The sequence below is a fragment of the Lathamus discolor genome, chromosome 1 (genome assembly GCF_037157495.1).
Source record: "Lathamus discolor isolate bLatDis1 chromosome 1, bLatDis1.hap1, whole genome shotgun sequence".
Taxonomy (NCBI): Eukaryota; Metazoa; Chordata; class Aves; order Psittaciformes; family Psittacidae; genus Lathamus; species Lathamus discolor.
In genome coordinates, this window is record NC_088884.1 from 163,357,547 (window position 1) to 163,374,146 (window position 16,600).

Genomic DNA, 16,600 nt, shown 5'->3' on the forward strand with positions numbered 1-16,600 from the left:
ACCTTTAATACAGCAAAAGGATAATTAACAAATACAGAAATCAGCATTATGAAAAACTTGACATTAAAATGTAGTCTGCAATGAAAGTATTATTGCAAATGTCAGAGAAAACACTGCAAAAGACAGCAAATGGGTTATGTCTGCTATGAAGAAAAGGGTACATTCAAATACAGAGAACAGTATTTGAGCAAAATGGCTTCAAAAGGGCTAGTGAATGCGAAACAGCCTTGTCAAACACGCAGAGTAACTCTAGGTTTGTGACACTGAACCAGTCTTCTTCTATACAAAAGTTATTTCAGCAAAGCTGCATTTTGGGTAGGCTAAAACAGCTCTCTGTGCTGAACCTGGCTTAAGAAATTCTGTCACACTGGTAACCAGCCATCACACTGTGTATGAACCTGCTCCTAAGAGACAAATTACCTCTTCCTGGCTTCTAAATACAGGATATCTGAAGATAGCCATCTGCAGAGTATTTGTATCCTACCCTCCAAATTGCTTTCAGAAGGGATATAGAAAATGAGTATTCATGGTAATAGATATAGAGAAGTGACCCAGAAAAATCAGAGGTACTAAGTGTATGCTACATAGAATTTGGTATGGATACTACAGAAAGACCTGCCTTTCAATTTTAAACGTACACAACACAGTTAAACCAACCTTAAAATCAGATTTAAAAACATTCATAAGGGTTTATTACGTTATTCTTCATTTAAACGTCAGTATGGCTGGTCTCTGTGCTAGACCCCAGGTAGCCTATCACCATATTGCAATATTCAAAGAGAAGAACTGCATTCCTGCTGCTCTGTTTTCTTGCTTACAGCAGATTTCAAATGTTGGAGAGTTACAAGGAAGCATTTTCTCTGAAAATGCTATTTGAAGCACTCCTTTAGCTTGACAATTGTTATTGCCCCTATAGAGAACCGAGTGTTCTACAGATAATATCAGCAAATGTTAAGTATCATGTGCTATCTCTATGCTATTTAAAGGACTTTAATGTTCCAGAGAACAATTCAGTTAAATTATTCAGCAATTCATAAAAACAAGCTACTGCTCGAGGGCTCACACTCTCTGGACATGAGAGAAAACTGTTCACTTGAACAACTGTGCCTCATTTGCTGCCTCTGATTTATCAGGCTGAAGGACCATTAGTACTTCCAAAAGACTGTTTCAATGAAAAACTAAGTAGTAATCAGGAAAGCAGAGCAATTTATTCTAATAAATAGACTTGAAGCATGTTCAGTGTGAACTGGTCATAGTGGAGAAGGAAGCTAAACTCGTATCAGTACTTTACTTACGTTACTTGCAATAGATGACAGAGCATTAGCTACCTATTCCACACTAGGGTTAGGAAGTGGTGTTGGGTTACCTCCTTACCTTATCACTTTCTGCTTTGCTGTCAGGAGTGATGTCCGACTGTTGCAGTACAATAGGAAGATGTGCTCTCATGACTGGCTTGTGACTGATGCTGCTGACTGTAAAATGTTGCACAAACCTTTCAAAAGCAAAAGAAGTTTTATTTTCTTACAATCAACAGTAGAAGATTTCATTCATATTTTACTGATTTCCCAACTGTTTTAAACTGTCTTTAACAATAAGATTGTTAAAAGGTCAAACAGAGGATTCCTAGAGACAAAATAATTCATTTCAGAGTAAAAGTATCTAAGGACAGTTATTTAATAAGCAATTTTTACAGGAACAATACATCTCCCAAAATAATTCAGTATTATTTCTGATGTCCTGAAAACAAAAATCATTTCTCACCTCTCCAGTTCTGGAAGAGCAGCAGACAGTTTCAGCTCCCTGCATCTTTCCCCAGAAGGAAAAGGCAAGGAATTAAATAGCTTCTGAACGCTGGAATGCCTGAAACAAGCAAAGTAATGAACTGGTTGGTTAAAGGAGAAATCTAGACATTTATCCTCTTTAAATCACATAAAACTAATAAAAAAAAAATTAAGCTGGTGTTGCACTAAGACTGCAACAATTCCTTTTTGCATCATTAAAACCTTCAATGGGTGACAGCAGTTTACGGTTTGCAGCACATGGTTAATGTACAATTGCACAGGAGTAAGTGGCATGAACTTACATTCTCTTTTGATCCACAGACAGGAATTCTTCCTGAACAACCCTTAAAGATAATCCTGAGTTTGCCTGGTTTTGCCATGAAGAGAAAACCTGGAACAAACCAAACCTATGCATAAGTGCCATTATTCTGCAAAATCTGGGTTGAATTTGTTTAGGAATTGGTTTTGTTACCCTAAATAAATACATGCATTTTAACTAGCCATTAAATATGTTGCAATACTGGTTTTGCTGCAAGAATTCAAAATCTGGAAGAAGTCTCCACAGATGACATTCTGTAAGGTTCTCTTTGGTTAGACTGAAACTGCTTTAAGAACTTTACTGAAATGGTCTAGTTATCCTGGGACCAAAAGAGCTCCTTGAAAAGCACTCACAGAATCCCAGCTTGGTTTGGATTGGAAGGGACCTTAAAGCTCATCCAGTTCCAACCCCTGCCACAGGCAGGGACTCCTTCCACTGGAGCAGCTTGCTCCAAGCCCCTGTGTCCAACCTGGCCTTGAGCACTGCCAGGGATGGGGCAGCCACAGCTTCTCTGGGCACCCTGTGCCAGCGCCTCAGCACCCTCACAGGGAACAGCTTCTGCCTAAGAGCTCAGCTCAGTCTCCCCTTGGGCAGGTTCAAGCCATTCCCCTTGGCCTGTCCTTACAGGCCCTTGGCCAAAGCCCCTCTCCAGCTTTCCTGGAGCCCCTTTAGGCACTGGAGCTGCTCTAAGGTTTCCCTGGAGCCTTCTCTTCTCCAGGCTGAACAAGCCCAACACATCCAACTGCTGTACACAGCAGGAACAGAATTAATCTAAGTAGTGTTGTAATTTCATGGGGTAAGTTTGCAGCAATCATTTCTAGAAATTTTAGAACAAACTCTATTCCCTTGCAAAAGAAAAGGGAGCCCTTCATTTTGCTAGGGAACAGTGATTTGGCTCACATCCTATTGCTCCAGCCAAGTCACATTAATATGAATGGAACTCTGAACCTAGAAATCAGATTCAGATGAATCACACAGTCATTTAAGTGTTCGGTATTTCCCTTCTTTTAATAAGTAAAGGCAACAGCCATTGTCATTCTTCACAATAATTTGCTGCAAGACAAAACAATTATGGGGGAAAGACTGCTTTCCATTAACAAATCAGTATCCTAAACACAAGGGTACTGAGATAAAAACCCATCAAAATAAAATCACCTTTTTCTATTAACAAAGATATTATTGCTTGCATAGAAGAATGCACACAACCAACCAAAGAACCACTTCGAAACATGTAAAAGAGATGAAGGAAAATGACTACAAAGGATGATAAGGAATGGTCAACAGAAGGATGTATTCCTTAGAAGGGAAAACACAGGTCAGACTGAGAGAGAGCACAATGGAAATGAATTGTTCCTTTTTGTGTAACTAAATGAACATTGGAGAAAAGAGCTGCTGTGGCATTAGAGAAAGTGAATAAAACTACAGAATAGATCACAGAATCCTGGAACAGTCTGGGTTGGAAAGGTCCTTAAAACTCATCCAGTTCCAACCCCCGGCCATAGGCAGGGACACTTTGCACTAGACCAGGTTGCTCCAAGCCCTGTCCAACCTGGCCTTGAAATACGTAACACTGACTAAATAGCACTGAAGAAAAGCAGCAGGAGGATAGGGATATTCACCAGCAGAGTTGCTTAAGGAATACCCACCCTGTGACACCATTTGCAATGAATCTGGCATAGACTGAACTGACAGCATTTTGGGAATTAAGGTGGGAGACAAGTCGACACAGTATGGAGATGCTTCATAGAAATATACATCTAACAGTAAGAATGGAAGAAACAGAAAGAAGAATAGGAGGAAGGTAAGGATGAAAGCAAGCATGAGCACTCAAACATTTCTGGAATCAGATGGAGTATCAGTTGGTAGTAAAAAAGAAAGAACCTGAAGGAGTTTGTCAAAAAATGAGCACTTCCATTAGTTCAAGGTGGCAGTGAAGAGTAAAGGCAAACCCAGGGTATCTCTGAGCATTTGCAGCAGGGGGAACTATACTGCCTTTGTACAAGACACAACTACCTTCATCTCAGATACTACACACAGTATGTACAGCCAAAAATCAGATCAAGAGTATTACAATGATTAGAGGAAAACAGAACTTTTTGTAAGCATACAGTAAAAGGATTTGGTTTTATTAAGCCAAATAAGTCAGGAAGAATAGGCCCGAAATTTCTGACTACCTCAAGGATGTCTACTGGTAGAGCAATAGGAAAAAACACAAAACACCCAAATATATAAAAGTAGACCTAATAAAACAAGCTGAAAATTCAAGAACAAACCAACCAACCATTCCCAACCACTCACACACTGGAACAGTGGGAGGATTCTAAACACTTTTAAGGCCCAGAAATGTTATGGTACCATTAATGCTACCAGTGGGGACTGGTCACTGAGCTAGGTGGTCTTTCCCTGTCCAGTGTCAGGAGCATATACCAAACCCCTTGTGAAGCCCTAAAATTTCCAGGCCCGTTTCCTCAAAAGTGCTATTGTTATAAAGTTATGTTTATTAAAAGCCTCTGCATTACAATGCATAAAGCCAATATACTCAGAGAATAATACAATGCCATATGGGATACTTAGAGACTCTAACAAAACTTCCCTAAGGATCACGATCCAAATGTGTCTAACCACAAAAAAACACAATAGAACCTTTGCCACTACATACAATTGCTGTAGCCAATTATACACCAGTGCTACATTTAAAATGCAACTACTAGAAAACAAGCTGTTAGAGCACTCACTGGCTTCAGAAGGCAAAATGAAAGCACATGGTGAGCATTATGTTTAACGAGCAACAAAATCACTAGAAATGCATACATAAGTTTGTTTCTCACACATGGAAGTTCCTAAGACCAAGAGCAATAATGCTCCATAGAATCATAGAATCCCAGATTGGTTTGGGTTGGAAGGGACCTTAAAGCTCATCCAGTTCCAGCCCCTGCCACTGGCAGGGACCCCTTCCACTGGAGCAGCTTGCTCCAAGCCCCTGTGTCCAACCTGGCCTTGAGCACTGCCAGGGATGGGGCAGCCACAGCTTCTCTGGGCACCCTGTGCCAGCGCCTCAGCACCCTCACAGGGAAGAGCTTCTGCCTAAGAGCTCATCTCAGTCTCCCCTCGGGCAGGTTCAAGCCATTCCCCTTGGCCTGTCCCCTACAGCCCCTTGTCCAAAGCCCCTCTCCAATCTTCTTGCTGGTTCTTTAGGTATTGGAAAGACTGGGAAGGTAAAGCAAGCCCAGTCCATGACAATCTTAAGTCAGCAAGGCAGATACTGTAGGTCACACAGGGAATCAAGACTTTCTGGTTGAAGGTCTCCGGACCCACCTCGCACTCTAAGCAGGACTACTGATGGCAGTACAGATCAGCTCAGCCATGACTTCAAAGTCTTCAAAGGTGGAGGTTTACTGTCTGGGTGACCTGTTGCAGTCACTGCACAAATCTCCTCCTAACAATCAGTCTCTGTCTTCAAAGCTGCAGTCTATGGTTACTGCCCTTGTTATCTACACCACTACTGAAAAAGCTCTCTGTAGCTGTCCTTCCTCTTGCTGCACCCTGATTTTATATATAAGATAGGCAGCCTCAAAATCACATCAAGCCATTTCTCTCAATACCCTCCATAAATCCCATGAAGCTTCAAAGAGGAGGTTTTCAATGTATTTCCTAACTTGATGCTTCCTCAGTATTAACTGCCTATTTTCCTCTCTACACTGTTTCTCGTTCACTGAGACATAGGAAAAGCTGAGATATAGGAAAAGGTTTTGGTTGGGAAGACTGATGCAAGAAACATCTTGAATTTTAACCTTGTCTGTATTTACTTACCTGGTGACAAGATTTAGTGGCTCAACTAATAGAGAAATTAACTACATTTGAAAGAAGGGGATCAGACAGACATTGACAAACTCAACCTTCATCTGAAACACAAAGAATAATCGTGTGGTCCCCCCCTGTGCACCCAAACCAATCTTTTATTACTGTACCTGGGAATAAAAAGCTTTATAAATCTTTCTTTTGGGGAAAAGAGCAATCATCAGGAAGTTGTCTCGGGTACGGAATTCAACTGGTAGATGAGCAAGCAAGGAACTTTTGTAGTCTATGAAGAGAGCCGCAACAATACTGTTTGAATCCTGGAAAAGGAAGAAACAGGACAACGGTTACTGAAAGTGAAAAAAAGGCTTAATACATGAAACAGCAGAGATCATAACTACTACAATAATAGCTAGGCATGCATGAAGACCTAACATTCATTAGCACAGGTATGGAGCAGAAGGATCAGCTGCAGCCTCTGACAGGACTCCTCACTTTGTACTTTACAGCTACTAGAGGTACCATAAGCTTTAAAGAAAGCATTTGAGATTGTCTTAAGCATCTAAGTCTTGTCTTGCCTCAAAAAGAGAAGCTTGCATTTTAATATCTACTCTTTTCCCTCCACCAAAACTAGACCTTGAGCCCTTTCCTCTGCTAATGTTTCACAACAAAGCCATCTTCATCTACACCTACACATCTCTGACATGAATACCCTGGAAGAATGAATTCAGTATCAGCTAAAAAGATTGGAAGGATGTTACGGTGCTATTGCAGACTGGCTTTTCTATCACTTCTTGAGTTTCTGACCTGAAAGGAACCATACTGCAATGAAACTCAACTATCAGGTCTGTAATTTGAAGTGTAGGTCACCTGCAAGTTGTAAACATCCCATTCCTCTCATTCTTCAATGAGCACAAGTTCTACTAAATCTATTGCTTCTTCACCTGAATCGTGTCTTCACCAACAAAATGCTGAAGCCCCCACGGTCAGACTGCCTTAGTAACAGTGAACTCTGGTTGTCCTATTTTTGGTCTAATAAAACAACACCAACCCCTTGTTTTCTGGATTTCAAGATGGGCATTTATATGCAACTCTGAGAATGCTGAAGTAATTTACGCTTAAGCTTTGACCTGTAGCTATTTTCACACCGAAGTAGTAGAAAAACAGTACAATTGAGCAAAACGAAACATCCCAGGAAAGCAGAGTTCTAAGCAGAACTGAGCAGCATCTATCTCCCTTTAAACAAAAGTGAGCAAAGAACTCAACTTACTAACTTTAGAGAAGAAAAAGCACAAGTTGGGGAACACTTACATAGGAACTGGTATCAATTCAGGGACATTTGCAAAGAGAATCTCAACCCTTTCCTGTCTGAGGGATTAATTATAGAAGTAATCCTCTCAAAGTCATTGAGGCTACAGAAGAACATGCAAAAATGTTCTCCTAAAAGAGAACAATTTCTTTTAAGAAGAAATGGTTTTCACAACATAGTCCTCAGATCCCAGATCCTGTAGGACAGCTTAAAGCTTTCATAAGAAGTGACTAAAAGGCCATGCTGCAATCTGCATGTGAAGTGCCCAACAGCATGTTCCTCCTCCTGGAAAATGTTTAGGGTCCCATAAATTGGAAAAAGCTGAAAAACAGCAGCAATAATCCTTATGGACATTAGGTTAAAAGAAGCCAGTTCAGTGTTTTACAAGATGTTAAGTGCTGTTGTGAAATCTAAATATTACTCAGTAATGTTTCTTCACTTAATAAATGGCCAAAATGAGGGCTGGAATCAGTTATTTACAAGCTGAAATACTTGGTCTTGAATAAAACCTTAAAACTAAGCACATGGCATCTTAAACCCTACACAGTAAAGATGCCTTGATACAGTTTACAGAGACTGAATTTAGATTGAGCTGAGCTCTTAGGCAGAAGCTCTTCCCTGGGAGGGTGCTGAGGCGCTGGCACAGGGTGCCCAGAGAAGCTGTGGCTGCCCCATCCCCGGCGGTGTTCAAGGCCAGGTTGGACACAGGGGCTTGGAGCAAGCTGCTCCAGTGGAAGGGGTCCCTGCCTGTGGCAGGGGTTGGAGCTGGAGGAGCTTTAAGCTCCCTTCCAACCCCAACTATTCTAGGATTCCATGATTTCATGAACAACTACAGAAGACAGCCAAATAAACCCAGGAGTTTGGAGACTGGGTGGCAGTGGAGCCTCTTGGGTTTTCTTTCACTCCCAGGATGGCTGGTGCCAAATTTGAATAGTGTTGCCCTACAAGACAGGTCATTTATGTTTGACTCTGCTAAGATTAGGATGGTGTCTGCTTTAGACCTTCATAGTCCTTTCCAACCCTAACTATTCTATGATTCTATGATAGTACAGTTTTGTGAGGAATCTACCCTGTCCTCCATGCACTCATGGTCTCTGAGCTCCACAGACTTCAGGACCTCAAGCAGAAGGTAGGTATCCAGCTTCTCAGATTAGAAAGCCTGCAGCACGTGTTGGAGGCAGAAGTGCAGATACTTTCCAGTTAAAAAGAGAAGTACCTAGCAGGCATAGAGACACAGCTGCTAAGAAACTGTCCTTTGAATCCATAAATCCTTTGTACCCTTTACTTTAATCCTAGCATTAAATCAGCTTATCTTTTCCGTCAATATTGTTCCAAAAACTTTAGGAAAAAGCAGACTAACAATTACCCTTCTTCTGTCATTTCTGAACATTTTCAGCTCTCCACCCCTGTATTATGCCAAGTCAGTTGAACAATCAAATGCTCTCTCTGTCAAGGTTTAGCTTTACACAAAAATCTGGCACCAGTTCAAGAGTGATAGCCAGGCCCCATAAATAGCTAGTTTCATGAAAGTGAGTGTCTTGACTCAAACAATAGAAGGAAGGTCAGTGTTAAAATAGCTTCTTAAACTACCACGGAGCAATCAATATCATATACAAGAAAAGGCAGCTAAGGTAAGATTCTCTTCACTGTTGTGTTTTCATATCAATGGAATCACACACTTTGATTGTATTTTACTGGTTTCCTCCATTAGATGATGAAATCATAGCAACACAATGCTTTCTGGAGGTCACTGAACAAATGTGTAATACTGTACCTGAAGAAAATAGAAACCAAAGGAAACTGAGATTTTTAGGGCTTTTTTGTCAGTGCTTAGGAAACAATAACCAACCAAAATAATCTCTTTTCCATTCTCAAAAAGTGATGGCTAACCCAGTGTGTCTGCCTTGAAGAGGGGAAAAAATAAGCTGAGTTGCCATCATTAGCCTAATTCTCAATTCCCACTAAGCCAGAAGACCAAAATATTACCTTGGCAAGGTGGCCAAGTGATAAAAGTTGACGACAGGAACATCCGAAGTCTACCCCCAACTCAGAATATGTATTATTACATGGAACAGGCCTTTTCTTCTCACTTCTCAACATGAACCAGTCAGTCCCTTCACCCTGTCAGTTACACAAGGCTCTAGGACAGTAGACAGACATCGCTCGTGACCTCTCCAGAGATAAGGAATACACTGCCACAAGCTTTTGTCTGAAGGTTAAATGTATTTTGAATACAAGGCAGCATTTCACTCTCCATTACCCTACATGGCTCCACGGTGCTTGAACTTTTCTCTATCCATCACCTAAAACTGCTCAATGCTCTATGAACGTTACATTCTGCATTGTTTAATAAAAAGTAATTTTCCATGCTATTAAGACCACATTGGTAACTCAGCCTAATACAAAACTCCCTCCTCCTTACAGTTTAGGTCATCACTAAGTGGTTAAGCTAATCAATACCAAAAGTGTGGAGATTTGCATCAGTTATTACAGTTTAATGCTTGGGGAACTGCAACTGAAACTGAAGCTCTGCGCTAGTACCCTAAAGAAGTATTGTTAAAAACTGATATAAAATTTATGACAGTAAGAACAAATGCAATACTCACCCCATCATAGAAGGAAATGGAACTCATATGGTTCTTTGAAATGGAAATGCTGCCATGGTGGGGATCAGAAAAGAGAATGCCATCGGAAAAGAAGTACACTTTGCCTAGAATTTGAAAGAAAAAATACCAGATTAGCTTTATCTCCAGATTTCAGCACCACAGAATCACAGAATCGACTGGGTTGGAAAGACATTTGAGATCATCAAGTTCAACCATTACCCAGAACTGCCAAGACCACCACTAACCCATGGCATTGAGGCCTCCTCTCCACGGTGTGCGAACACTCCCAGGGACGGTGACTCCAGCCCTGCCTTGGGCAGCCTGTTCCAATGCCTGAGCACCCTTTGGGGGAAGAAACTCTTCCTAATATCCAGCTAAACCTTCCCTGGTGCAGCTAGAGGCCGTTTCCTCTTGTACAAGAGGAAAAGAACTGGCATTACTCGGAGTTAGATTTAGAGCAAAAGCAAAGCCAGGCAGCAAAGTATTTAAAACATAGCTAAACATGACTGCCCATGCAGCTCATCGACCAAAGGATACTCAGAAGAAATAATAAAGAAACTCGGACATTCTCCCTCTTGAAATGGCAACTTAGAATAAGGTCTTCAAAACTGTTCAGTATTAATGCTTCACTTTAATGAAAAAGAGTTTGATATGAAATAGAATCTTCACAGAATCCCAGAGATGTTTTTGTTGGAAGGGACGTTAAAGCTCCTCCAGTTACAGCCCCTGCCACAGGCAGGGACCCCTTCCACTGGAGCAGCTTGCTCCAAGCCCCTGTGTCCAACCTGGCCTTGAGCACTGCCAGGGATGGGGCAGCCACAGCTTCTCTGGGCACCCTGTGCCAGCGCCTCAGCACCCTCACACTAAAGAACTTCTGCCTAAGATCCAAGCTAAATCTGCCCTCTTTAATCTTAAAGCCATTACCCCTTGTCACTACATGACCTTGTCAAAAGCCCCTCTCCAACTTTCTTCTTGGCTTCTGGGCAACCAGGGCCTCATCAGAGATGTTCATTCTTTTGTAACAGAAAAGCAAGCCAAAAACATATTAATCAATCCAAACTAACCCAGCTTCCTTTAACATGGAAGCCAGCAGACTGTATCAAGAATGTACTATACTACTTGTGTGTGTTCCACAAGTGATTAATCACAAAAGAGAGTTTCAGACTGATTGACTTTGTTCAGTTCATCCTACAAAAATCCCTAACAGAGCAGATGCATTAACACACAAAAGGTTCAGCGGCCTGAGCTTTTCTGATGCATTTTAGTCACGAATGCATACCTTGTCACATTCAGACACAAGTGACAGGGAGAGAACATGAGTGCCTGTCTGGCAGTACCTTTTACACCTATCCTTGCCAGACTACATAGCTGCAACCTCAGCAAGCCCAAATTAGAGCACAGCAAACTGTCTCACACTGTACATGGAAGGCAATGAGATCAAGTTCATTTTCACTTGACACCTAAGAGAATATCTCCCCTGTTGAAGTGTTACATCATAGCCCTTATACCACCTACTTACACCTCTCCAGCCCAAGAGTTATCAAAACTTTAACTTCACAAATCTCCCCAAAAAAGGGAAATTGTTCCAACAGGACACACAGAGCCGGTTTTCACAAGCCAAAAATACCAAGCCAATCAGTAATTCACCATTCTGTAGTTATTTACCGATTGAATTATGTGCCCACAGCACTGTATTGCAAAACAGCTAAATACATTATTCTGCACTAACCTTTCTGTAAAAACTGTTCAATGAGAGCAAAAGCAAATTATGCTCTGTGAAGGCTGCTATTTAATTGCCTTCCACATCATTATTTATCCTCAAGACTGCATTGCACTGTTGCAAAAACATTAAAGCTGAAGGCTCCCCTCTAAAGATCGTCAGCTTATCTGAGCACTTAAATGTCAGGCAGGTATTCATGGAATCATAGCACCAAAAAATGGTTTGGGTTGGAAGGGACCTTAAAACTCATCCAGTCCCAACCCCTGCCACGGGCAGGGACCCCTTCCACTAGAGCAGCTTGCTCCAAGCCCCTGTGTCCAACCTGGCCTTGAGCACTGCCAGGGATGGGGCAGCCACAGCTTCTCTGGGCACCCTGTGCCAGCGCCTCAGCACCCTCCTAGTGAAAAGCCTCTTCTTAAGACCTAATCTACTGGTTCTCTTCTGCTGTACAGCAGTACTGCAACAACTGCATATTCCCTGTACAGTGGAATATAAAAATACTATGCCTTAAGAAGCATCTATTGATTCAAGTCAAAGTATGGCACACTAACACAAGGCTGTGGAGTGAGGGAAACCCCCCCAAAAGAACTCCCCAAATGTCCTTTAGTTATATTACTGTGATATTCATGTCATTTTTAAGTTCTTGAAGGTAAAAGGACCTAAAGAGGAGGAATGATCCAAGACTGTTGCTAGTAATCTTGTGTCATAAAGCAGTGACTTGACTGAACTTGAAAAGGATGAAGATCAAGCATTTTACAAGGTCCTGTAGGGACAGGCCAAGGGGAATGGCTTGAACCTGCCCGAGGGGAGACTGAGATGAGCTCTTAGGCAGAAGCTCTTCCCTGTGAGGGTGCTGAGGCGCTGGCACAGGGTGCCCAGAGAAGCTGTGGCTGCCCCATCCCCGGCAGTGCTCAAGGCCAGGTTGGACACAGGGGCTTGGAGCAAGCTGCTCTAGGGGAAGGGGTCCCTGCCTGTGGCAGGGGGCTGCAAGTGGAGGAGCTTTAAGCTCGCTTTAACCCAAACCAGTCTGGGTTTCTATAATAACACAGTGAGCATTTGTGCTAACATGCACTGCAGCTCCTAAGTGAAAATGACAATGGTAAAAAACTGGGACAGCATGTCAACTGCAGGAGGAGGCTTTGCTAGGAGCAACGAACACAATTCCATAAATAAATTTAGAAAGAAATCATTCCAATCTCCTCCTACATCACAGGCAGCATGTCTCATTGCCCAAAAGGTACCTATTTGCCTTCGCTTCTTGAGCCGGGAGCCCATGGCATCCTGTCACTACTGTAATGCCCAATCTTTCCAACCTAATGTTCCTGGAGGTACAGAAAAGGCAGGGAACATATGGTACATGATCTCTTAAGGACAGAATCAGCCAGTTTGTGCACAATTTGAATGTTAACTATGGAAAAAAAATCCATCTTCTAGGTCTGCAAAGCCTCACTGTCAATCATGTAAGAATCCCATGTGCCTCAAAAAGCAAGCCTATGGCCCTGGTAGGAATCCTTCTAGAGCTAGTGATTTGGGGCCTCCAAGGATGCTGGAGAGGAACTCTTCGTCAGGACTGTAGCGACAAGACAAGGGATAATGGGTTCAAACTGAAACAGGAGAAGTTCAGGTTGGATATAAGGAAGAAGTTCTTTACTGTGACAGTGGTGGGACACTGGCCCCATCTCTGGCAGTGTTCAAGGCCAGGTTGGACAGAGCCTTGGACAACATAGTCTAGGGCATCCCTGCCCATGGCAGGGGGTTGGAACTGGATGATCTTAAGGTCCTTTCCAACCTAAACCATTCTGTGATTCTATGATTTCAAGCAGAGATTGGGTACAAAAGAAGTAAGACATGGAGTTTTACAAGAGAATTCTAAAGGCAAATGGAAAGAAAGCTTAAGACAATATAGGTAGGCTCACCAGATGTGTGAAACCCAAAAGCTCTGCATCATTCATGTTTAAAAAACCCCAAAACAAACACAAAACAAGGACAAGGTGAACAACTCTATAAGCAACTGAAAACAATAAACCACACCTCACCTTCTGCAGGCTTTGCCTGTGGATTGCTAGAATAAATATACGCTCCATCACCTCCGGTGAGTAAAGTGCCCAGGAAAGATTTGTCTTCCTAAAGAGAAAACACAAACAGGAGGAATCACAGACTGGATCAAGGACTGTAATCCAGGCAGGAATATTTTCTCATGCTTTTGCTTCAAGAGAAAGACTTTTTTAACCAGCATCTGTCAGAACTTTTAAACAGAAATACTAGTGAAAGACAGAATGTCAAAGGACCATTTATCAAATGACACCCCTCTCCCCATTTTATGCCAGTAGCTATTAAGTTACAAGCTATTGTCACAACCACAAGGCATAGCTTTTTGTTTTTAGATTGTCAATCCACTAACTAAAAGTATATAACAGGAAAATAAATCTATTCATAATGAAGATTCCTGGTAACCACAAATGAAACCACAAATGTGAAACTCATGTGGTTTAAGATGTTCCCAGATCCCAAATTCTTTTCTTTTTCAGAGCGCTTACAGTGTTTTCCTTTAGCCATTTAGCATGCTAACTAAGTTAAAAGAAAGTTGCATGTAGAATGGCATTGGGTTTGGGGTGTTTCTTTGGAACACATGTGCTGCATGGGTAATACTCAGCGAGACTTCCATGAAATCCAAGCTTTAGTAGAACTCTTTCTGCTCTTGGCTTTTGTCATTCTTTGAAATGACTCAAACTTTTACACCCATTGTGTATTTTTTTGGGTAGGTCAAACTTCGAAAGAAACAGGGTAGAACAGGCAAGTCTTTAGTAGAAGAGGATTAACAAGCATAATAAAAGCCACTATGACTAGCAGCTAAGATTTTTCAACAACTGGCTCTTGCAAGTGTAACTTCTATAGTTGAACAAAAATAATTCATTTTACCTTCAATATATGCTGTGCCTTTTCAGACATTTTCACATCACTATCTTCAACCTGTAGCCAGAAAGAGTTTCCATTTGTATTATTAGTAGATAAAGCAAGTCCGATGTTAAATAAAAAGCATCAAAGAAGATGGAAGGCAAACAAGACCCTGAAGTACTGTGAATAGTTTAAGCCCTGAGAGCAGAGGGATTCAGCCAATGCAGTGCTCTTGTTACTGTGATACCCTGGGGCCTAAGGAGTTCCTTGAAACACCTTCATAGAATCCCAGCCTGGTTTGGGTTGGGAGGGACCCTAAAGCTCCTCCAGTTCCACCCCCGTGCCACAGGCACGGACACCTTCCACTAAAGCAGCTTGCTCGAAGTCCCATCCAATCTGGCCTTGAAATTCAAGGGAATATTCCCCATTGAAGACTAAAATATTATTGAATTGACACAAACAGAGTATTCCATTCAGTCTTACTTTTTATTACTCTTAAAGTGTTTAAATATGGATTGCCAAAGGCACAATGTTGCCTAACCTCGTAAAACTCATTCAAATTACACCTCTAACGCAGCATAATACATCAGAGGTCTGGAAGGAGCCCTTGCTCTCTGCTGGGGCAGACACTGAACTGATCCACAATAAACACAAGTCACATTGTGTACTTGAAAAACACCCAGGCCTTTACACAGCTAAAAACTGAAGTGGTGAAAATGAAATAATTTAAAACTCGTGCTGTGAATGAAACCAGATGCCTGTTTCTACTTACTAGTTTTTCACTCCATGCCCCAATTCAAAGTCAGAATAGTATTAATACAGTAATATTCTGTTCCAATGCCCAAGTTCCAGGTTTTTTTCCTCATACATCCATACTTCTATAACACGTTCTCATTTGTGAATTTGTATGTATAGAAGAAACCCAAAGAAGTTTTGGTGTACTAACCAGCCAAGAAGCGTATCTTGGGATTGGTGCCGTCAGTATTATGTGGCTGGTTTCTGAATTAATGCTGCCATCTGCAGGGGAGTAAATGGAAAGCAAAGTAGCATAATTCCACCCACATCCTTCAGACTGTTCAACGAGTTACTTTGAGGACTTGAAATTCCTTTAGGAAATCATCAAATCATTTTAAGGACTTATTAGTGTTTAAGTAAAGCTTTCACAGCAGACTAGCTCCTGGTCTTGGTCTGTAACATGCACAGAGCTGCTACACGATGCTGAAGAAGCCCTGCTTTTATTCTGAAGCATATGGCTTCTTCCTTTGCATTCCTCGCTACCAAAAGTGTTCCGACTCCTATAATTAAAACCCCACAGCCTGCCTGGATACAAGAGTTCATACATATTACTCAGACAACATCAGCATCTATCTTTGTCACATGTAAACAACCTGGAGAACATGCACTTGTCTGAAGTTAGGGAAATTCCTTAGTATCCTGTATTTTCAATGTTCCAAACCCAAGCTTCTTAAAAATCATATCCTTTTTCACTTCTATTTCATCTTTTCCAAATAAAAAGCAACTGAAACTAACACATAAGATGAGTGTTACAAAAAGGATGGAGAGAGCTGTTTGAATTTCCCCATACAGCAGAAAACAGTCACTAAGGTTGAAGAAAATGCAGGAAGGGTGCTATTACACTTGAATTTTTCACACCTCAGCCCTGCTGTATCACAAAACAACCATAAACCCCAAAGTCTTTTAAGTGAAATGAGAGAAACTTGACACTTAAGATATTCAAGCTAAACCACTGGGGTCTTTTAATGAACCCAAAGGCTTAAAACCATAATGCTAATAGTAGTAACAATCGGAAGCCCTTTTGCTCTTCCATCACATCAAAGCTGTCAGAACTGCAACACTGGTATTAGCATTTAAAATAGGTACCTTTTTCTTTCACTTGTATCTGGGATGTTAGAAAGGACTCTGAAAAGACAACAGATCCCAAGCATCCTTTTCCTGTGAGCAAGTCTGGAATGTCAAATACCATCATCGATGCCTACAGCAATCAAACAGAGAGAAAGGAAGAGAAAGCACAACTTGAAACATCGCAATTGAAGCAGCAAAATCCATTTGTCTTAAACCTTCTGAAACACTCTTAGACTGGGTGGAAAGTCTGAGATCATTATTCTATGTTAATACTGTATTCTAAATTGCACTGTCTGACATCATGTTAAACTC

General features: G+C 41.5%; 1 protein-coding gene across 1 annotated transcript in view; it reads right to left on the minus strand.

Annotated features, from left to right (window-relative positions):
• The window catches only part of DNAAF9 (dynein axonemal assembly factor 9), a 78,214-nt gene that overhangs the window by 23,203 nt on the left and 38,411 nt on the right, over positions 1-16,600 (minus strand). The window contains exons 17-25 of the mRNA XM_065662229.1: positions 16,307-16,418; positions 15,372-15,442; positions 14,450-14,500; positions 13,567-13,654; positions 9,811-9,914; positions 6,069-6,215; positions 2,084-2,172; positions 1,762-1,860; positions 1,375-1,492 (exon numbers count right to left, since the gene is read on the minus strand). Coding sequence (XP_065518301.1) covers positions 1,375-1,492; positions 1,762-1,860; positions 2,084-2,172; positions 6,069-6,215; positions 9,811-9,914; positions 13,567-13,654; positions 14,450-14,500; positions 15,372-15,442; positions 16,307-16,418 — 879 coding nt within the window. The remainder of the gene's footprint in view (positions 1-1,374; positions 1,493-1,761; positions 1,861-2,083; positions 2,173-6,068; positions 6,216-9,810; positions 9,915-13,566; positions 13,655-14,449; positions 14,501-15,371; positions 15,443-16,306; positions 16,419-16,600) is intronic.